The 22,402-nt window shown below is 40.2% G+C and overlaps 2 protein-coding genes and 1 non-coding gene across 8 annotated transcripts in view; 2 read left to right on the top strand and 1 right to left on the bottom strand.

The window, feature by feature from the left end:
* The first annotated feature begins 871 nt into the window (after nt 1–871).
* Nucleotides 872–9,897, top strand: RPL5 (ribosomal protein L5). Of its 2 annotated transcripts, XM_073357065.1 has the most exons (8): nt 872–980; nt 2,222–2,291; nt 2,385–2,500; nt 3,852–3,986; nt 4,447–4,649; nt 5,716–5,893; nt 8,877–8,965; nt 9,736–9,897. In XM_073357065.1, exons 1-8 carry the CDS (start codon nt 978–980, stop codon nt 9,833–9,835), a joined length of 894 nt encoding a protein of 297 aa, XP_073213166.1. In that variant the 5' UTR covers nt 872–977; the 3' UTR covers nt 9,836–9,897. The 2 variants fall into 2 exon arrangements, with proteins under 2 accessions (XP_073213166.1, XP_073213165.1); XM_073357064.1 differs by lacking the exon at nt 872–980 and having other exon boundaries at nt 2,189–2,291.
* On the top strand, nt 5,390–5,485 carry LOC140916682 (small nucleolar RNA SNORD21). Its single transcript, XR_012160596.1, has one exon. It is a non-coding gene; the product is annotated as a small nucleolar RNA SNORD21 (small nucleolar RNA).
* A 3,004-nt stretch (nt 9,898–12,901) lies between the features above and the next one.
* Nucleotides 12,902–22,402, bottom strand: part of DIPK1A (divergent protein kinase domain 1A) — a 45,597-nt gene continuing 36,096 nt past the window's right edge. For all 5 annotated transcript variants that reach the window (XM_073357060.2, XM_073357057.2, XM_073357062.2 and 2 more), the window contains 3 exons: nt 22,156–22,263; nt 20,010–20,186; nt 12,902–15,886 (listed from right to left, as the gene is read on the bottom strand). In XM_073357060.2, the coding sequence (XP_073213161.1) occupies nt 15,074–15,886; nt 20,010–20,186; nt 22,156–22,263 (1,098 nt within the window). In that variant the 3' untranslated portion in view covers nt 12,902–15,073. The remainder of the gene's footprint in view (nt 15,887–20,009; nt 20,187–22,155; nt 22,264–22,402) is intronic.

Genomic DNA, 22,402 nt, shown 5'->3' with positions numbered 1-22,402 from the left:
AACTGTGTCCACATATCTATTCAGGGGACACCATCACAGGGCCTAATCACATCAGCCACACTATCAGAGGCTCGTTCACCTGCACATCCACCAATGTGATATATGCCACCATGTGCCAGCAATGCCCCTCTGCCATGTACATTGGCCAAACTGGACAGTCTCTACGTAAAAGAATAAATGGACACAAATCAGACGTCAAGAATTATAACATTCAAAAACCAGTCAGAGAACACTTCAATCTCTCTGGTCACTCGATTACAGACCTAAAAGTGGCAATTCTTCAACAAAAAAACTTCAAAAACAGACTCCGAGGAGAGACTGCTGAATTGGAATTAATTTGCAAACTGGATACAATTAACTTAGGCTTGAATAAAGACTGGGAGTGGACGGGTCATTACACAAAGTAAAACTATTTCCCCATGTTTATCCCCCACCCCCACTGTTCCTCACACATTCTTGTCAACTGCTGGAAATGGCCCACCTTGATTATCACTACAAAAGGTTCCCCCCCTGCTGGTAATAGCCCACCTTACCTGATCACTCTGGTTACAGTGTGTATGGTAACGCCCATTGTTTCACGTTCTCTGTGTATATAAAGCTCCCCCCTGTATTTTCCACTGAATGCATCCCACGAAGTGAGCTGTAGCTCAGGAAAGCTTATGCTCAAATAAAGTTGTTCAGCTAAGCAAGGCCATTGGCAAGTGGGGCGCGGCCATTCCCGGGAGCCGGAACCTTCCTCGGCACTCACGGCTCCGGCGTGCGGTTTCTCTGTTTCCCAGGAGGGGGCGCCAACTTCCGTTCGCGCCCCTGGAGTGCACGGCGGCCCTCTCTCGCGGCGACGACTCCCTCCGCCTCGTCGGCCAGGCTAGGTGCTGCGGCTGCGCAGTGGGCACGGCCTTTTCCCCCAGTGCTACGGGCTGTGGACGTTGCGCGGAGCGGCCCCCGGCCTAAGCCGAGACGGGACAGAACCTGGCGCAATGGTCAGTACCGCGCACCAGGGGCCCAGCACGGGTAGGGGGGATACGGGCTGGTGCCCCCGCGGCCGCTGCAGCCTCCAGCGCCGTCCCCGCCGGCCCGATGGACTCTGATTGGGGAGGCGCCCGGGCCCGGCTGCAGCAGCTTCCAGCGTGGCCTAATGGCCGCCCCCGCCGCCCGGGCCCGCTGCTGCCGGGACAGGGCCGGCGGCTCCGCGGGGACAGTAGCCGCTGGCAGGGGCCTCGCACAGCGCCTCAGCTGCTGGCTCCTCAGGCCCGTGCCTGCCCCCCTCAGACCCGCTTCGGTTCCTTGTCATCGCCCCTTCTCCGCCCGCGCCGGTCTCCGGGCTATAGGGAGCGGCGGGCGGGGTGTCTCCGCCATGCGTCTCCGAGTGCGGCCGGCGCTGTGCGGTGGAGAGCGCCGGGCCATGTCTGCGGGGCTCCGCATGGCAGCCGGAGACGCGCATGCATGGCCCTGGCCTAGCGTATGGCCAGGCTGTGCTCGGCGCTGCCTCTAGCTGCGAGTGAGATGGAGGGGTGGGGGGAGGAGCAGGTCACGGGGTGTTTCTGGTTTATATGAGCTGGGGGGGGGGGGAAGCAAAGCACTTGCTTTTCGGTCTCTCTGGGTTGCTGTGAAAATGCGCTGTGCCCTCTCTAGCAACTGGCTGTTGGCTTCAAATTTGGCAGCGCCTGTTTCATACCAGTAGTCTTTTCCCCTCGTTGCCACAGGTGGGCTTTGATGCAAATGTGCCAGCTTAGTGTGGTCAGTGATAAGTAGTGGAGAGTGGTTGGAAGTTTTCTTATCATGTTGACATTAAAGCTGCTAATTGTCTTTTTGACACTATTATCTGGCTCAAAAGGTTACAGAGCATGTTTGATTGTGAAAGTAATTATGATTACATGGTAATTGATTAAATTCGTTTATTTGGGTAACATACTTTTAAGAAGTATCTAATTAATGAATATGTATACATCTAATGAGCCTCTGCTGTATTTCTCTACATAAATCCACATGAAATAAGACAATAAGATGTGCCTTAAGTTAGAATTTGAAGGTTGCTTTCCTCTTTTCCCTTGGGATAACTTCTGATTTTTTAATGTGTTTAGTTTAAGAAAACACTGTATATTCTAGCTTTTCAACCCCTCCTCCCGCCCCACAGACACTTTTTAATTCAGGATAGCCATCACTAGACTTCTTGGTGCTGTGATAATTATGTCCAGTTGTAATTATGTTTTCTTTGTTCAAGGGGTTTGTGAAAGTTGTCAAGAATAAGGCCTACTTCAAGAGGTACCAAGTGAAATTCAGGAGAAGGAGAGGTACAGTTAATTTTTCCATAGCTCAAAGTAAACTATATTGATGTATGTCCTTGTTTGTTTCTCATGTCCACACTAAAACTATTGTCTTTTCAGAGGGAAAGACTGATTATTATGCCCGTAAGCGTTTGGTGATTCAAGATAAAAACAAGTATAACACCCCTAAATACAGGATGATAGTACGCATTACCAACAGAGATATTATCTGCCAGGTAAGGATTTCTTTGCTTACTTGGCTATACCAAAGCACTGTCTTTTTTATCTTTACACTAAGGAGGGAAAAAAGCAACTCTGCGTTCTAAGGCCTGGTCTAACCACAGTTTTTGTAGTGGTATAGCAATGTGTGTTAGGAGTGTGATTTTTTTCATTCTAGATAAAGCATTGCAGTTATATCATGGATGCAGTTATACAGGTATAAATGTGCTTATTCCCAGATGGGGAATAAGCTCTCATGGTACAAATACAGTTGAACTCACGTAACTGCATCGACACTCAGAGGCAGATCAAACCCTCACTGCTGAATCAGAAATGAAGAAGTTTTCTTAATTTTGAGTGCTAGTTTTCAGTTCAGAATGAGGTGCACTGTGAGCTATCCCCAACTTCCATAGGCAGAAAGAAGCAAGACTGACCATGTGGTTTTGACAGCTAGATTCTACTCCTTCACTGTTGTGGGGTCTCCTCACCCCCAAAGATTCTGTTGGCTCCAGAAGCAAATGTGCTTTTAACAGCTTGTCCATAAAATCCTGAATCATAGGATTTTAGTTGGGGATTGGTCCTGCCTTGAGCAGGGGGTTGGACTAAATGACCTCCTGAGGTCCCTTCCAACCCTGATATTCTCTGATTCTGTGACACCTTTTGAATTCTGTGTGAATAGACTTTCCTTGTCTGTGCAAAAGGACACTTTAAACTTGGAAACTTCATATAGGTTGTTTTTATAGTCCTTAATGAAGACTATATCACAGTCCAAGTTTGTAGAAACCAGGACAACAGATAACTGCAATAAAAAGTAGACTGTCTACAAATGCTGCCCATACCCCTTAGTCCTCTTCAAGTTTTTAAAAACACTTTCCTTCCTCTTGCTGTCTGAAAGTACCACACAACTAGGGGAAATATCTGAATGCAGATGAACGGTGAAGTTGACTAGATGTAATTGCTGTCAAATACACAAAGGGGAAACTAAGAAAATAACTGTTGTTGTCATCTTAACTATTGTAATGGTAGGGGGCGAGGCTCAGATAGAAGTGCCTGTTTCTATTTGTCAGTTTAGCTCTGATGCAACAGAAGAAGCAGTATTGAGGCTGCATTATCACACAGCTGTACTTCAACTCTACTTTTTTTTAAATTTTTTAAATTTTGTGGTTTATTTTCAAACCTTTCATCATCATGTTTTAAATGAGGAAAGATGAAGAATTTAGATCTAAACTTGTGTATTCCAAACCTGCATGTGGAGGTCTTGCAGTACTCCCATTGACTTTAGTAGGATTTCCACATGCAGACGGGAGGCAGATTGAGCCCACAATATTATAACCAGTGTGAGAACACTAACGTTTATTTTGTTGTCAGATTGCATATGCCAGGATCGAAGGCGACATGATAGTCTGTGCTGCCTACTCTCATGAGCTGCCAAAGTATGGTGTGAAAGTGGGTTTGACCAATTATGCTGCAGCCTATTGTACGGGCCTGCTGCTGGCTCGCAGGGTATGTACCCACTAAACTTATATCTAAATGTCAAAGGGCTTACTTCAGTAGATGGGCAGAAAATAAAGGAGTCTGTCTTACAAAACAGAGGGTTCCACTTATGTATGTACCACTGAATTATTTGGAATTGTGTTCTAAATATTTATTTTAAAAAACCCTGAATTTGTAGATTGATTTGTTTGCCCCAATGTGACTGTCTGATAAACATCGGTGGGCTAAAGTATGCACAGATTTATTTAGTGGTTGCTGTTAAAACCTTCTGAAGATGAGATTAGTATGCACTATTACTGAGAGAGCACCAGTGTAGAATACCTGGGTACTGCCACAAATACAGAACCAAGTTTTATTAAGATTGTCTTGCAACATGAAAACACTTCCTTTTGGCTCTTAAATCAAAGAACCTAAATGTGGAGAGAACTCTGGAGGAAGACATACTTACACTGTACTGTTCCTGTTACAGCTTTTGAACAAATTTGGCCTTGATAAGATTTATGAAGGCCAAGTTGAAGTAACTGGTGATGAATATAATGTGGAAAGTGTGGATGGACAGCCTGGTGCTTTTACATGCTACCTGGATGCAGGTCTTGCCAGAACTACCACTGGAAACAAAGTCTTCGGTGCGCTAAAGGGCGCAGTGGATGGTGGCCTGTCCATCCCTCATAGGTAACTTAATCTCAGATAAATTGGTCAAAAGGGAGACTTCACATCTTTGTATGCATTGTAGTGATATTTTAACTTCACCTTAGGTTAGTTCAATTCAGTGTGGAGTGACCCTGTTAATGTGGTAACTAGGTTTAATCCAAGTTGTATTTACTTGTTTCAGTAGATGTTATTGACATTCCTTCAAAGGACTCTTGAAGTTAAGGGAGAAAGATTAATGCTTATTTAGAGGTTACTAAAATACAGCAATATAATTACCTTCTACTTTGAGTATCTAGTGACTGCAGTTAAACAGAATAAACACTTCCTACTGTTCATAGTGCCATAGAAACAATTTGTAGTAATGTGTAATTCTTTTTAAATCTGTCTTAACTCCTATTGTTGGACTTTTTATTTTGAGAAACTATGTACACCAGGTTCAAAATGATCATTGGCCTTAGGCCCTCTATACAACTATTAGTGGAAACTTGGGCCAGAATCTAAAATCTGTCTACAGTGGTGGCACACGTTTCTGTGTAGAAGTCCTGGCAACCTCTGCTTTAAGCTAAAATCAGTGAACGATCATGACTCAAGGTTGTCGTCTGCATTACCTAATTCTGATGTTTGTTTGTTTGCTTCTATGAATGCAGGTGTGAAAAATAGTCTGCAAACAGTCGCTGGGATAAGTTAATGGAAAAGGGGAAAGTTCAGTGTTGCTGCTTTCTTTTTTAGGCTGTCAGCCTTCTGTCTGCTCTAACTCGGCTGCTATATGATGATACCCCAGTGACTGAGCAGTCTGTAGTTGGTCCTCGGTCTGTGTATGACGTATGTCATTGTTTCAAGACGGGACTGATGGCAGCTGAGGATGTCAAGTTGATTTCTTAACTTTGCTTAGAGAAAGCATAATCTGTCAGCTGGTTTAAATTCTTTTTCGTTGGTCATGCTTTCCAGCTACCTGTCAAGGAGCTATATTGTATCAGTCACTTGAGACTTGTAGAATGCAGTCTCTGAATCTTAAAGAACTTCTTAAACCAACTTGGATTAGGTGATATAAGATTCTAACCACTAACCTATAACTCGTGTTTCATAGTACCAAACGTTTCCCTGGTTATGACTCGGAAAGCAAAGAATTCAATGCAGAGGTTCATCGCACACACATCATGGGTCAGAATGTTGCAGGTTACATGCGTTACCTGATGGAGGAGGATGAAGATGCTTACAAAAAACAGTTCTCCCAGTATATAAAGAACAATGTAACACCTGACATGGTAAGACATTGTTTGTCTGTAAATTAATTGCATATTAGTAGTGGCACTAAAAGATAATGTCTTGTTTAAAACTTATGCTAGTAATGCAAATACTTTGTAAAATAATAAAGTGGGCCATATAGATAGCATGTTATCAGACCAGAGTGGTACTTCCAATGCCAGGCCTCTGCAAACCTAGCGATATGATTCTTAAAAGTTGGACACGTTCCCTGAACCAACAGCTGGTAATGAAGGCCAAATATATGACCTCTCTTGTCATACTACATGCTTCATCCACCAAAAAGATGCTAAAGGTGTGACCTGCTATCAAAAAGCTTAACAGCTTGTTAAATGTGTTGCTTGACAAATATCAGACCAAGGAACTATCTACTCCTTTCCATGACACTGTGTTCTACCAGAATAATTTGTTACCCTTCCTCCAACTAACTCTTCGTTGCCAATGGTTTCTTGCCTGTCCTACTGTTACGTTTTTTACTTGTTTCCCTGTCACTCCTGATTCTCTGAGAACCTTCTGTTTGTATCACTTGAAAAAGCTGATTAAATAGCAGTACAATGTGAGAACACTATATATAGCCCCTTGTTAATTTTTAGGTATTATTTTGGTTTCTTGTAAATCATTTTGTCTTAATGTCTTGTCTTAAAATAACTCCAACTAAATTTTAGTGTACTAAATATTTAAGAAATTCCATGAAAATTACAGTGAAACTTTGGCATTTATAATCTTAACTTCTATATTCTCTGAAGCAGTTTATATTGCCATGAATTCTGTAGTCAAGTCTTCTTCTTACAGTAAGAACTCTTTCTTATTGCCCATACACTAGATAGGCTAAAGAGCTGTAAGCTTTCAAAATCCTTTCAGGGCTGACCAACAGACAAATTTTTACTGAAATAACTTTGGCTGTGTCTACATAGCTGGACCTGTGCCGCTGTACGGTCCCCTGTATGGCCACTCTGTGCTGGCAGGAGAGAGCTCTTCTGCTGGTATAATTAAACCACCCCCAACGAGGGTGGTAGCTGTGCCAGTGGGAGATGCTTTCCCGCCAACATAGCACTGTCTACACTGGCACTAATCTGCATTAAAGACTACTAATGGTACTCTTCCATGTGTGCAGTTGCCAGGAATATACTGTAGTCATGAAGGGAGGGGAAATGTCTCTGAGATGTGGTTTAGATGCATTCCATGTTTAAAGAGAACCTCTAAATTAGACAAGAAAACTTACCTAAAGCAGTCAGAATTGTTCCTTAGTAGTGGCTTAGTCTAGTGTATAGAGCACTTTATGGGAAGTTGTGGCCCTGGGTTCTATTCCTGCCTGTACCACTGGTATGCTGTGTAGTCTTGAGCAAATCACTACTGTTCTGTGCCTCAGTTAGCCCATCTATAGAATAGGGATAAAGATGTTAACCTCCTTTTTAAAGCACTTTGAAATCTGCCACTGAAAAGTGCTATTTAAGAACTAGGAATTTGTATTTCCAAATTTGCTAAGGTGGAGGTTCTCTGTTTAGAGATGGGCTTTAGTGCAGCTATTGTCTGTTTCCCTTATCTCCCACAACTAAGTGATTTCTGATGGGATCACCCAACACCTAACTGATAAATTCATCAGTTGCATGGCTTAAGAATTAGGGACCCAGACTCTGCCATTCTCTCACCCTTGCATTAAAAATAAAATTTCTATCTTTATTGAGCCACAGCTGTACAAAACACTACCACTATTGTGAAAAAGTGCATGTTTTTTAGTTCAGATTACTTCATTCACACATGGCCATTGTTGTAAATCACTAGCTTGAACCAAAACCTGACTAAATGTTCCCTCAGACACATACAGTCTTTTGGAGAAACTGGCATGACTTGAGTTTTCCTCCTTTGCCTGGGGCATACTAAACATTCCGGTTTCATTTAGAGAACTTCCTGAGCTAGTTCTTAATTTAGGTTGAGGAAGGAGACATTTTGCAAAAGCGATGCACATAACATGGATAGACTTCAGAGAAAGGGTGATCTAGTGTTTAGGATGCTTGTCCTGGGTTTCATGAAACTCTGGTGCAAATCTCTGTTCCGCTATAGACTTCTTGTGACCTTGGCCAACTAACTTAGTCTCTCTTTGCCTCTATTCGCTGCCTGCCACAGGTTTTGTGAGCTTGTGAGGTGCTCATACTATGCTATAGTAACTGGTGGGACCATCTAAGCACCATAGATAGAGACCAATGAGACTCTTCCCTGTAAAGAGAAGGTTTCTTGGGATTCCAAAGCTAACCATGCTCTTAGCTGAAGGATGACTTTTTTTTGTGCTAAAGTCCTATCTCCAGCGCACAAGAGTGCACTTCTGGTTAAAGGGTGGCATTTGATGTCAGCAGCATTTCTAGAACTTAAGATAGGTTGCAGAAGAAAGTTTCTAGTGTGAAATCTGTAGTGCATGTCTGTGCACAATTCCTGTGGGTGTTGCAGGCTTATTGTCTTTCTAAGGCACTCCTTTGAACTGAATCTTAGGCTTTGTCTACATTGGCACTTTTGTTGCTCAGGGATGTGAAAAATGACTCCCGAATGACAAGTTTTAGCAACGAAAAGTGCCGGGGTGGGCAGCACTTCGTCAGTGGGAGCCACATTCCGGCGACGAAGCTGCTGCCCCTTGTTAGATGTGGTTTTTATTTGTCAGGGGAGAACAAAGAGCGATCACACAGCGCACCTTACAACATTGCTGTGCTGCTGTAAGGTACGCAGTGTAGACATAGCCTTGCTCTGTCTTAAGTTACTTCTAAGTTACTCTTTCTGGGAAGAAGACTTAGCACCTTAGGAGGCTGTGTTCTGTTCCCAGTCTGGTTTAGCCCTCTCTGTAGGACTGTTACAGATGTTGAGAGATCACATTTGATGTCAGTCAGTATTCCTTCTCTACTCACTGGTATGTTCTTGGCAGTGGGATAGCTCCCAACTTGTATGCATTGAGTGAAGTTCTAACATTCATGACTATGGACTACATTGTATTTCTTGCAGATGGAAGAAATGTATAAAAAAGCCCATGCTGGTATACGGGAGAATCCAGTCCATGAAAAGAAACCCAAGAGAGAAGTCAAAAAGAAGAGGTAAAATTTTTTCCTTCTTTGAGTTAGATATGCCTGTTACAAAGCAAATTTCTGGAGCTGTGGCATTAATGTTAATTAATTCCTCCAGTCCCTGTTTAGTGTTAAAACTGGATGTTTCAGAAATGATCTAGGACAGGGGTTCTCAAACTTCTTTGCACCGTGACCACCTTCTGACAACAAAGTTACTACATGACCCTGGGGGAGGGCTGGAGCCTGAGCCCTGCTGCCCTGAGTGGGGGCTGGAGCATGAGCCCTGCTACCCTGGGTGGGGGGAAGAGGTGGCCACTGCCCAAGCCCCATTGCCCTGGGTGGGGGTGGAGCTCAGACTTCAGCTTCAGCCCTGGGTCCCAGCAAGTCTAAGGCTGGCCCTGGTGACCCCATTAGGGATCCTGACCCACAGTTTGAGAACCGCTGATCTAGGAACATAACTGGTATACTGCATCAGACTGGTGGTCCATCTAGGCTAGTCACCTGTTGGACAGTGCTGCCGCCACACACCTTAGAATTATTTCCCTTGGTTGTAAACTGGATACTATAGTGAAAAACGTGGTGCACTTCCATAATGTGACCAAACCTTGTTGTGATATACCAACTAATCCATTGCCTCAACCACTAAAAGAGTGCTATAGAAAGTACTCTCTGAAACACTATTTCCTAGGCATAATAATATAAATCTCACACTCATTCCTTATGGTCATGTAAGTTCTGGTGTTCTGGCACTTAGATTTACTATTACTGCCATGTGTATTTATACCGTGTTTGCATTGCAGATGGAACCGTCCTAAGTTGTCCCTTGCCCAGAAGAAAGATCGTGTTGCTCAGAAGAAGGCTAGCTTCCTTCGGGCCCAGGAACGTACAGCTGATAGCTAAGATATCTTCCACAATTTTCTATGAAGACTTTGATGAGTACAATAAACTTATTGAACCAGCAACTGTGTAGCATTGGCTTATTGACATTTGATCTAAAGATGCTTTATCTAAATGAAAGTCCAAACAAACTGTCTGAAAAAGAGGCTTACAAAATATTCTACAGCATTAGAACCATGATGGCTGTCTTCAAGGTAACTTAGTATGTCTAAGGATCCAACTTACTGTATTTCACAGATCACTGGATAATGTTGTAAAGTTTCATTTTGTCACCTATTGACTTCCTCACCCTGTGAATTTTTGGCACTGGCTCTATTTCTCAGTACACTATCTTTGTCTAGTTCTACTGAAGTTTTAGCTTTATGCATTGGAAATGGAAAGTAAGATGAGATTTTTTTAAATACAGTTTGCTAACAAGTCATAGGCGTTGGTGAGTCTAGATAACAGCCAAAAGAAAATTAGTGTTAATTAAATGGGTTTATGTATGTACATGATTATCCATTCCTCCTAACTGAGAATGTATACTTTACAAGAGACACTGATTGCCACTATTAACTGCACACATATGGCTGCGCAAGTCAGAAACCGTGCCTCTGTCTCCTCTTTGTTGCCCCAGCGAGGCTGTGGTCTGGTCCTTTAAGAACCTGCTGTACTCTGCTTAGTGCTGTGAGACACTCTCCCAGGGCATGAAAGCCCTTCTCCTCCTCCTCTTGGGGCCACACCTGGCTGGGAGGAGGTGGTGGGACAGCTCCTTTAGCAACAGCTCTGCAATATCTGCCCAGTTCAGGGAGGCTCTGGAGTTGCAGTCTGAAGGGGCCAAAGCATCACACCTGCCCAGCAGTTGGTTTGGAAGTTGCTCCTGGCAGAGGGGGTTGGAAACCACTCGCCTGGAGGAGTTTGTTTGATGCACACAGAACCCTTGCAGAGACTCCTAGCTGGCACATCCCACCATCAGTTTTGTCCTTGGGCAAGTGTAATCTTGCTCAAGGACAAAAATGTAGTGTTCAGTGGATTTGGTAGCCCACTCAGTATCAAGAAAATGTAAAAGAATATTGGTGGCAATGCTAGCGTATGAGCTTTCTTGCAGAGTTCTTCCAGTTCATTAGCAACAAAGTGATACCATTATTGCTGTGCAATGAGAAGATGCATTGAATAATTTTTTAAAAAAAAAATCTACATGAAAACTAGATAATTGAAACAGTGGGATACCTTGAGTTATGAATTATCCTACCAATGTTGATTTTAATCTCTAGTGTTCTTTGGAATATCCAGTTTCATTTGGAGCAATTGCTATTGAAGGAAAGATGAACACTAAATAAAACCAAAAACTAGTACTGCCAATCGCATTCTTACTACAGGCTAATTCCATGTTTTAAAACCTTGCTTACATTAATCTGTTCTTGCCTTTTAACTTTTCATACTGTTAGTGGAATTAGGAAACTATTGAACAGGATTGTCTTCCAATTAAAATTAAGCAGTAATGAGCTCATTAAGGAAGAATCCAATTGTTAATTGAATTTACTGCAAAGGGGAAAAAAAAGTTTTAGAGGCTCTGTTGGGTGTGGGGCGAGAAGTAATGGAACTGGTGTAGTCTGTTTTTAAACAAACTACTGAATTGACAAATTATGTAATCTAATCTGTTATTTCAAAACTTGCAAGGTTACCTGGAAATTCCTCTGTACACACATGTGAAGAACTGCTCTTGTACCTTGCTAAAGGAAAGGTACTAGTTAAATTACAGTTCTAATATTATGGCCACCTGCAGTGGGAAGGGGGTGTAAAATGTCATGATTTAAGTGTTTGCACTGCTGTAGTTTTTGTAAACCCACTCAAAATAAGAACCTCCCTCTAACTCTACTATTGAAACAAAGTTTCATTACCACTAGGTGCCACCATTCCCTCCGCTAGCAGTCTAGGGTTTTATAGTGAATGTGTATATCACACAAGAGAAGCTATAGCATCTCAGAACTATTCCCTGTAGGGGAAAAAAATATTAATGGTTTGCCCTGTAACTGCTCGTCTTAATGAGACTTTTGGGATAAATTTCCAATCTGATGCACAAGTCCTGTACTCTGCAGAAGCTCAACCTAAATTTGTCAGCAGCTTTAGTGATAATTAAATGTGACTATCACTAATATAGCACCTGGTATTAAGTTCATTTACATGGTCCCCATATTTTTGGTTTTAGTATCAGATTTTTGGGGTCTCAGGTAGTTTGATTAGAGCTAGCTACGCTGATGCTACACTGGTTTACACGGAAGCTGGGTTTTGTTACACAATCATGAGAGTTGGAACTTTTTAAACAAAAGCTCTGGAGCATGATTCTACAACTGAGTAACACATTAGGGCCTGCTGGCAGGCAACTCAATTCCACTGGCTACCCCAACTAAGGGCAGGGGTTAAAAGCATCCAGCAATGCTTTCCATTCTCATTTGTTACCAATTTACACTATTTCCAGTGAAAGACTAAGTGGGAAAAAGGTGCCCACGGTTGTTGACTAAACTAATCTGCCAGTAGTCTGTTTCAGACAGCATTTTTTTAAAATGAAAAGTGAATTTGTAATAGTACTTAAGCACATGCTAATTTTAGGCACATTAGTCCCACTGATTGCACTTGCTTAATTACCTTGAAGAGAGTCCATAACCTAATGCTTCAGATGCTTTTTGTAATATTTAGTTGGCACAATAGGAATTTATACTTGATCTTACAAATGATCAGTATAGATTACTACAGTGCTTGCATTTTCAAAACATTTGAGTTAAGAGCTCAAGTCCCTTGAAACACTTTAAATAATTCAATTGAATTAGTCATCCCTTGATTACATTAAGAATAAAACACCCATTAATTTGACTCTCTGCCAATGACAATGGACAAACAAGATATGATTTATGTATTCAATCTAAACGTTTCACTGGGGTTCAGTTACATGACTTGCTCCTTTTCTATAATTTAAATTAAGAATCAAATTGAAGCTGGACATCTGAAGTTATTTTAAGATAAGCTTTCCTTTTAAGAGTTTTTCAAACACCCAGTGTTAATTTATGAATAAATACTGCTGTAAAAGAGGGAAAGGATTCCTTTGATTTATTGTAAACAAAACTCTAAATGAAAGCTCCTGGTGCAGTAACGATCAAAATGTACAATAAATTGCATTGTCGACAAGTTTCCAGTTATCCAAAAAACATTTAAAATATCCACACTATTTTGTTCAATAGTTTCAATGCATAATAGGATTCACATTCAGATTATCTGGTAAGAAAATGATATACTTAATGTTTGGTTTCTTTATTAGTTGTAGATATATTAATGCCTCCTCTTGGAAGGCAGATAGTCAATTTTAAGGAGACAGCAGAATGGTAGATACTGTGCAAGAGTCAAACAACTGAATATTTACAAAAAAGCAAAATTACACCTACAACAAGAGAATTAAATACTTCGGACAGCATACACGGAAGGACAATGGATGATTTTACCTTCTCTAAGTATGTTTGTTATATGCCTTCGTGAACAAGGATTTTGTTGAATCCAGATACTAATAATAATTTAAGAAGCGTGTTTAACACAAAAGACCTGCAAAGCAGTAAAAGAATTAACACACTTTAAATAACACTTTTTAAATAAAAGGTTTTTTCCTCATCTCCCTTGAACAAAAGTTAGAAGTGAATTAAGTGCGTACAAAGGGTTAGTAATGGATGAATACCAAGCAGTGTTCACAAGTGCTTTACACACAGATTTGCAAAGTCTCATTTGTGACTCGAGCCACTCCTGAGCAAAGTCAAGAACTGTGTGGAATGTGGACAAATGGGAGTTAAGATGAGATTTCAAGTTATTTCCCTCATGATCCAAGTCTAGTATTCACTCATTGCTTCAGAGGTGCAGAGAATAAACCTAGCACCCTGTAAAAATTTAAACAAGAACATGCTAAGGAGAATATTTCCAATAATAAACTAATTATTGATTTAATGCTTAGGGTAAAGATGGGCCCAAATAGAAACAAAAAACTCCATATATGAACACCTCCAAAGTTTAGGGAAATCCAGATCAGGCTCTAGATTCGATCCTGTGGCTTAGGCCTAGCTCTAATTTAGACATTTCTTAAAGTAAACCAGGAAAGAGTAAATGCAAGGCTGATCTTGCCACACAGCCTTAGCTACAAAATCAAACTTTTAGACTAGATCAGTGTTAGAAATGTAGTTTTAGATACTTAAGTCAAACTAAGGACTCTAAACCTTTACTATGAGGATCTCCATTATAAAGGCTACCACACTGCAGCTACCAAAACTATTCAAGTTCTTTAACTCCTGACCTTTTTAGAATCACCTAGTCCACAAAATCCCTGGCTTCAAAACTGGCTACTGCTTAACTTTCCTTATATCTTACTGACATTTCAAAACTCAGGCTTCGTAGCTTCTCTATTTCCCCATTGTGTAATGGTATATTGTTGCTCTAGTATATGCGACTTTTTAAATATATAATACATATTTTAAAATCTTAGCTTCCAACATGGCATGTTGTACCAGGACGTTTAATTAAGAACTTTCAGCTAATGTAGTAACATTCAATATATATGTAAGTATGAGGTAAAAAAGTGTATACAAACAAAATCTAACTAAAAATCTCTCATACTAAAATACCCCGTTTTCTGGAATAAATTTTAATTGTCACACTGAGTTTAGCAATTTAAAAATTTTCCATTGTGCAAATTCTGCCATGCTAAGTTATTAGTAAACTTCATCCTCAAAATGTTCACTTCATTCAAAAGAGTCTCTTGGACTCAAGCACATTATTTCTAATAGTGGTGGGTCTTTTGGCTAGCATTTGTAACACTACTTGGAAAAAAATAATTCTCAGTGGATATTTACAAATGAATGATGCTAGTCACAGCATTAAAAAAAAAAGTTAAAATTAGTCAATATGGTAGCACAGTGAATATTGACAGCAGGAGACCCCAATTTAGGGTCTTCTGCCAAAGTGCAAGGAGAGGGCAAGCACATGGTTTTTTATTTCCATGATAGAGCATTCTAACCACAAGGCTCTTGTAACTTCTGCCAGACAATTCATTAAGTGGCACATTCTCTCTCTGAGAAGCACTGTAATACTCGTGTTTGCTGGAGTTAGAGTTAGGAAAGTTAATGAATTCTGAGCTAAGAAGAAATATTTTAAAAATGCCAAAGATGCTTTTGATAAAAAGTGGTAAATCTCCTATAGTGGCAACAATGTTTTCTTCTGTGGTTAAAGATACTAAGAATCATTTGTATGGGATATTTTCTTCCACAATAAAGTTTTTAAGTTGTTTAGTATTAAAGAATGTTCCATTTCCATCTGGTTTGCTGTGACTTTAAGGGCAATACAAGAATACAGTTGTTTCTCTAACTCTTCACGTATTTCTGATGGAGCACCGCAAAGCAGATAGTCTTTTAGTAACTGGCATACTTTTGCCAAGTTGGGCTGAATTATTTCTGTGGTACATTTCATTTTACTTTGGTCGCATAGAGTTCTACAGTCTGTACCATAAACACAGTCCAAGTCAGACTCACAGTGACGATCTTTAATTAATTCCTTCAAATTAATTTCTGGCACAATTTTTCTCATGTCCACCATTTTCAAGTCATATTTATCATTATAACCCAAGTTTTTGGCACTGGTATCACACATAAGAAAATTCCCATAAGGTCCATGAAAAATGTCTTCCACAAATTCTAAAAGCCCTATAGCAATTTTTGCCTTTCTAGGCCATGATGGAGTAAACCACTGGTCCATGCTTCTTCTGAAACTAGAGGGAATGAAAAGTTCTAAGATCCATGGAAGGCTTATTCCATAGAGAGAGGTATATTCAACTCTTTCCATCACATAGAGATCGCCACAAAACCCCATCAATTTTGGGGTGTGTTCTTTATCCTGGAGGATCACCATAAGTAGAAACTCATTTAGCTGCAGAAGAGCCCATGCCGACTTTGCTTCTGGTAAGGAAACTCGACCATCTTTGTTTCCATCAGCAACTGACAGGATGAGATTAACCAGTTCAGAAAGATTTCCCTGTTCACCCACCTTTCTCTAGAAAAAACAAATATATATATTTAATTCCTTATACTTTTTTTTTTTCTAAAATCTATTAAACTGGTTATGTGTCCTGTGTTTTTATATTCGGTGAAATATTTTACCATTCTACTCAGCTGCATGTGGAACCTACAGCAGTGTCTATGGTCATGCTCTGGTTTTTCTGGTTTCACTACACGATACATACACAGTGCTTTTTGGGACTATACTGAGTGGTCCTTTCATGTCTATGGTGCACTGAAAGTATGTGTTTTCTTCCTTTCCTAAGTCCTAAAACTTCGCACCTTGTCCTCAGTAAGAGTCTTTAATGAATTATGTTAGGTATCTTGTAATTAGAGCTGTCGATTAATCACAGTTAATTCACTCAATTAACTAAAAAAAATTGCCATTAATTCCACTGTTAAACAATAGAATACCAATTGAAATTTATTAAATATTTTGGATGTTTTTCTACATTTTTAAACATATTGATTTCTATTACAACACAGAAAACAAAACGTAAGGTGCTTACTTTATATTATCTTTTATTACAAATATTTACATTGTAAAAATGATAAAAGAAATACTATCTTTCAATTCACCTCATACAAGTACTGTAGTGCAATCTCTGTATTGTGAAAGTGTAACTTACAAATGTGGATTTTTTTTGGTTACATAACTGGACTCAAAAACAAAACAATGTAAGCTCTAAAGTTTTACAAGTCCACTCAGTCCTACTTCTTGTTCAGCCAATTGCTAAGACAAATAAGTTTGTTTACATTTATGGGAGATACTGCTGATGGCTTCTTATTTACATCACCTGAAAGTGAAAACAGGTGTTTGCATGGCACATTTGTAGCCAGCATTTGCAAGATATTTATGTGCCTGTAGTGGGGTGGTTACCCGCTCCGGCCCTGACAAGGCTGAGGCCAGCCCTGGGAGGGCTGGGGCTGTGGGGAAAAGCCCAGGCTGATTAAGGGAGCAGCTGCAGCTGTGGCCAGCTCAATCAGGTCCAGCTGGCCCCTAGAAGAGGCTGTGAGCCAGGAGCCTAGTCAGTCTCCCTCTACCTGTAGAGGGAGAAGGGCCTGGCTGCAAGGTGCCGAGCAGACACCCAGATTGGAGCAGGGCTGGGGAAGGGCCAGAAGAGCTGGGAGCTCTGGCCTGGAAAGCCTCAGGCTGCAGGCCTGACTACAGGCCGAATAGGTGTAGGGTTGCACAGGGGCAGCCCATGGGTAGGCAGAGGCAGCAGATCTAAACCCCCCTTGCCTATGATAAGTAGTGCTTACACTGCAGTCGGCCCCAGAGAACAGGGGTTAAGTGGGGACTAGCAGTAGCCCAGACTGAGGCGAGGTGAGGTTAGAGGTTGGGGGTTCCCCTGGGTGGGGAGACCCAGAACCTGAGAGTGTGGCGGTACCCCAGAGAAAAGGGCACTGGGTCCTGGGAGGGACATGGGGGCCGGCGGGAAGGCGGATCACCGGCCTGCAGAGGGCGCTCTGACAGCTGGTGAGCTAATTCCCGACGACTACCAGCAGGAGGCACCACAGGCTGAGTCCGAACCTTTACAGTGCCAGATATGCTAAACATTCATATGTCCCGTCACGCTTCGGCCACCATTCCAGAGGACATGCTTCCATGCCGATGATGCTCATTTAAAAAAAAAAAAAAATGCACTAATTAAATTTGTGACTGAATTGCTTGGGGGAGAACTGTATGTCTCCTGTTCTGTTTTACCCATATTCTGCCATATATTTCATGTTATAGCAGTCTCTAATGATGACCCAGCACATGTTCATTTTAAGAACACTTTCACAGTAGATTTGACAAAACACAAAGAAGATACCAATGTGAGATTTCTAAGGAAATATACAGCACTAGACCCAAGGTTTAAAAATCTGAAGTGCCTTCCACCCCTCTCCAGATTTTGAAGTGTGCAGCATGCTTTCAGAGGTCTAAAAAAGAGCAACACTCCAATGCAGAAACTACCGAACCTGAACCACCCAAAAAAGAAAATCAATCTTCTGCTGGTGGCATCTGACTCAGATGATGAAAATGAACATGCATTGGTCGCTCCGCTTTGGAACATTATTGAGCAGAACCTGTCTTCAGCATGGACGCATGTCTTCTGGAATGGTGGCTGAAGCATGAAGGGACATATGAATCTTTAGCGCATCTGGCACGTAAATATCTTGCGATGCCGGCTACAACACTGCCATGCAAACGCCTGTTCTCACTTTCAGGTGACATTGTAAATAAGATGTGGGCAGCATTATCTCCTGCAAGTTGTAACCAAACTTTGTTGTCTGAGCAATTGGCTGAAGTAGGACTGAGTGGACTTGTAGATTCTAAAGTTTTTTTAGATTGTTTTATTTTTGAATACAGTAATTTTTTATACATAATTCTCCATTTGTAAGTTCTACTTTCATTATATAGAGATTGCTCTACAATACTTATATCAGGTGAATTTTAATATACCATTTCTTTTGGTTTTTACAGTGAAAATATTTGAAATCAAAAATAAATATAAAGTAAGCACTGTACACTTTGTATTCTGTGTTGTAATTGAAATCACTATATTTGAAAATGTAGAGAACGTCCAAAGATATTTAAATAAATGGTATTCTATTACTGTTTAACAGTGCGATTAATCATGATTATTTTTTAATCGTTTGACAACCCTACTTGTAATACAAACATTTTGTGGTTCTTTTGCTACAAAAGTTTTGTGTTCAAACAACATTTCATAATAAACAGAGCTTGTTTTACTATGATTCAGCTGATTAAAGCTTGAGTCTTGCAATAGTGACAAGAGATTACAACAAGGAATACAGTAATTTCTAGCTAGTCATAAATATGTTTTTAATATCTTAGTACTACTCCTATACTAATAAATGTATTTTCATACTTAGTTCTGTCTTCTGTCACTTACTATAATAACTTTCATTTCACTGGTTTAACAAACCAGCACGACTGCTGCGCTTTTGAATAGGGAAGTCCTGTCTCTTCTGGAATCAGAACTGTGCTACACACATCTATGACCAGTATAGACAGGACATTTTTTCAAAGCCTTATCTACACAGAACATTTTCTGATATTGTCCTGCAATTACTCTAGCATCTTTACAGCTCCACCAATGTTAATTATAGGGGAAACCACTAGTGTAAACCCGTCACCAACATTCTTACCATCATGTTGCATAGACCTGCTCTGAGCAGGGGTAAGTGACACCTGTAGATCAGTTATCAGATTTTCTGTTTGGTTTTTAAACTCACACTGCCACAGTTGCTATTACTACTGGAGTTACATAATGATAGTTACTGATAGACATAATGACAGGTTTCAGAGAAGCAGCCATGTTAGTCTGTATTAGAGTAATGGAGGGAGAAGTTCAGAAAACCCTCAGTGTAAACATATCCTTATATCAATACTTCTATATTGGGAAAACTCAGCTGCAGACTACTTAATAGGATAGGAATAGTTTTTAGTATGGTGCAGAAAAAAAATGCAGAGGAAGAGATACCTATTTCTCTGGTCACAATTGTTAGCAAAACTGATGCTAGCAGAGTTCTAGAGGATTCAATCCCAGTATGAATAGGGCCTTCGGGACACCACTAGCATTATAAATACAACCATGTCATGGGACCAGGCTACAACACAGTTCCAAACAGTAGTTTAAGATTTTAAGGGCCAAAAACAGGCTGAAGCCTTAAACATGTAAAAGTTGCATGCTGGCTTCCATTCCAATAACTATCATGCCACCCCAACCCCTCTATTTTTGTTTTTCTTTTAAATTACTCATGATTGTCTCTAACATGTAACTCTGGGTCAGAAATTTTTCATGCTCATATGATCTACTCACCAGCAACCACTGTAGCCTATAACATAACTGAGTTTTTCCACAATCACAGTAGGTTCTTAAAGTGAACAAATATGAAAATTGTTCTCAAGGCTAAAATAAAAGGTCATCCCTAACCTAACTGGAATTGTAGCTTAGTAGGTTTTGACTTTACATTTAATTTGTGTACTCTTCCTGCTGAAAACAAACAAACAGACAAAAGAGAATCAGGCAAAAAATAAAATAAATAAATAAATGTGGTGAGAATCAGCATTTATGCTCATTTTCTCTTCTTTGACATATACTTACTTTTAAAAGACCATATACCATTTCTTTGAATTTCTGAACAGTAGTTCCTCTAGTTGGTTTATCAAATAGAACTATTTCTTTTCTTGGTTCTGGTTCAGTTCCAAGATCAAGATGAATAATTTCTTCCATCTGGCATTTTATAACACCTTGTAGATTACCCCAGATTCCTAAATATCTCTATGAAGAAAAAAGACAATGAGATAGTTGCATAAAATTTTCTTCAAAAGCTCTCCTGTCTTCTACTGTCCTGAGTCAGAATGCTGGGTTTGCTCATTGAAACTGCAAGGAACCAGCATTCAGACTGGTAGTGGCAACTCCCTGTACACTGTGCCACTTTAAAACATATTTAAGAGAGACCACTGCATCCAAATACGATTTTAAAGAGCAACAGGCCCATGCTCCATGAAAAGTGTGCTTTATACAATGGCATCAGCACCTTCTCCATTAAAGCTGATAAGAGGCATTTATTTTGGTTTGGTGGGGCAAGATGAGAGAGAGGAAGCACACTGTACCGGAACACAGGCACACTGTCAAAACCTTTAATGGATCTGGCGTGTTGGCACTTTTGGAAGTGACCGTGTAATGAACATAAGAATGGCCCTACTGGGTCGGACCAAAGGTCCATCTAGCCCAGTATCCTGTCTTCCGACAGTGGCCAGTGCCAGGTGCCCCAGAGGGAATGAACAAAACAGGTAATCAAGTGATCCATCCCCTGTCACTCATCCCCAGCTTCTGGCAAACAGAGGTTAGGGACACCATTCCTGCCCAATAGCCATTGATGGACCTATCCTCCATGAATTTATCTAGTTCTTTTTTGAACCTTGTTATGGTCTTGGCCTTCACAACATCCTCTGGCAAGGAGTTCCACAGGTTGACTGTGCATTCTGTGAAGAAGTACTTCCTTTTATTTGTTTTAAACCTGCTGCCTATTAATTTCATTTGGTGACCCCTAGTTCTTGTGTTATGAGAAGTAGTAAACAAAACACTTCCCTATCTACTTTCTCTACACCAGTCATGATTTTATAGACCTCAATCATATCTCCCCTTAGCCATCTCTTTTCCAAGCTGAAAAGTCCCAGTCTTATTAATCTCTCCTCATACAGAGGCCATTCCATACCCCTAATCATTTTTGTTGCCCTTTTCTGAACCTTTTCCAATTCCAATATATCTTTTTTGAGATGGGTCGACCACATCTGCACACAGTATTCAAGATGTGGGCATACCACAGATTTATATAGAGGCAACATGATATTTTCTGTCCTATTATCTATCCCTTTCTTAATTATTTCCAGCATTCTGTTCACTTTTTTTTACTGCCGCTACATATTGAGTGGATATTTTCAGAGAACTATCCACAAGGTCTCCAAGATCTCTTTTTTGAGTGGTAACAGCTAATTTAGACCCTATCATTTGATATGTATAGTTGGGACTATGAAATAGGATAGTTGGGATTATGAAATGGGATTTCATAGCTGCTCTAGTGCAGGGTCCATATCAAGTATAGGTTTACTGTACATTTAAAGTTTCAGCATTTTAAAAGTGGCATTTGTAAAATTAGAGAAGTAGAGAGTTACACAGTATTACTTAAAGCATGCATATACATCTGCATAATATGATATGCCGAATCATCAAATACACTAAGAAATACCAAATCTATACATTTATTGGACTGTAGTGTTTATCTAAATCACTGTCCTCATTTCCCCCACTACCCAATTTATCACAGATTTGCTGAACCGAGCATATTGGATTTAAAATGCCTAGAGTTAAAAATGATTGAGTGGCGAACATCCTATTTCATGGAAACAGAAATGTGAATTAAATACAAAATTCAGACAAGTATCATCCTTGTAAAATAGAATCAAACATTATTCTGAATTGTTGTCTGCTGTTTCTAAGATAGTGTTCTATACTGGTTGACAGCTCAGATTTCTCACTTTTAGAATGGGATTATAAGTGCTGTGCCAACAAGATCCCTTGTTTAAAATTCTCATCCCTTGAATATCTCAGTGAGCAAAACTTAAATAAGTAAAATTTAACTGTAACTCATTTTACATAAGACCTGTTTAATATTCTACAAAAAACAACCCCCAAACCTGATTTAGATAAAGAATCATATGATTAGCTCATATAAATAAAGTCATACCTGGTTATTGGGTTTCGTTGACAAACATTTTCCAAAATACAGAGTTTCTTTAGCGCAAAGACTACTACAGACTGATCCATCAATAACTCCAGTCTTATATTTATCACACTGAAAGATAAGAAAGGGGAAAATAGTTTCTAGAAAGAACTGAAGAACAGAAAGAGGAAACAATACACCTGTTGGCTTTTCCAATATCTATGCTTTTGTCCGGTAAAATGAGAAAAAAGCTGTACAAACTCTGAAATGT

The sequence above is a fragment of the Lepidochelys kempii genome, chromosome 8 (assembly GCF_965140285.1).
Source record: "Lepidochelys kempii isolate rLepKem1 chromosome 8, rLepKem1.hap1, whole genome shotgun sequence".
Classification (NCBI taxonomy): domain Eukaryota; kingdom Metazoa; phylum Chordata; order Testudines; family Cheloniidae; genus Lepidochelys; species Lepidochelys kempii.
Note: the sequence above shows the minus strand (reverse complement) of the source record. Positions and strands in the feature narration are given on the sequence as shown.

Bases quoted from the DNA above. Each gene is read 5' to 3' on its own strand.
- RPL5 (XM_073357064.1), top strand. From the start codon at position 2,204: ATGTTTTCTTTGTTCAAGGGGTTTGTGAAAGTTGTCAAGAATAAGGCC. The intron at 2,292-2,384 runs GTACAGTTAATT...TTGTCTTTTCAG, and splicing joins GAAATTCAGGAGAAGGAGAG to AGGGAAAGACTGATTATTAT. The intron at 4,650-5,715 runs GTAACTTAATCT...CGTGTTTCATAG, and splicing joins GGCCTGTCCATCCCTCATAG to TACCAAACGTTTCCCTGGTT.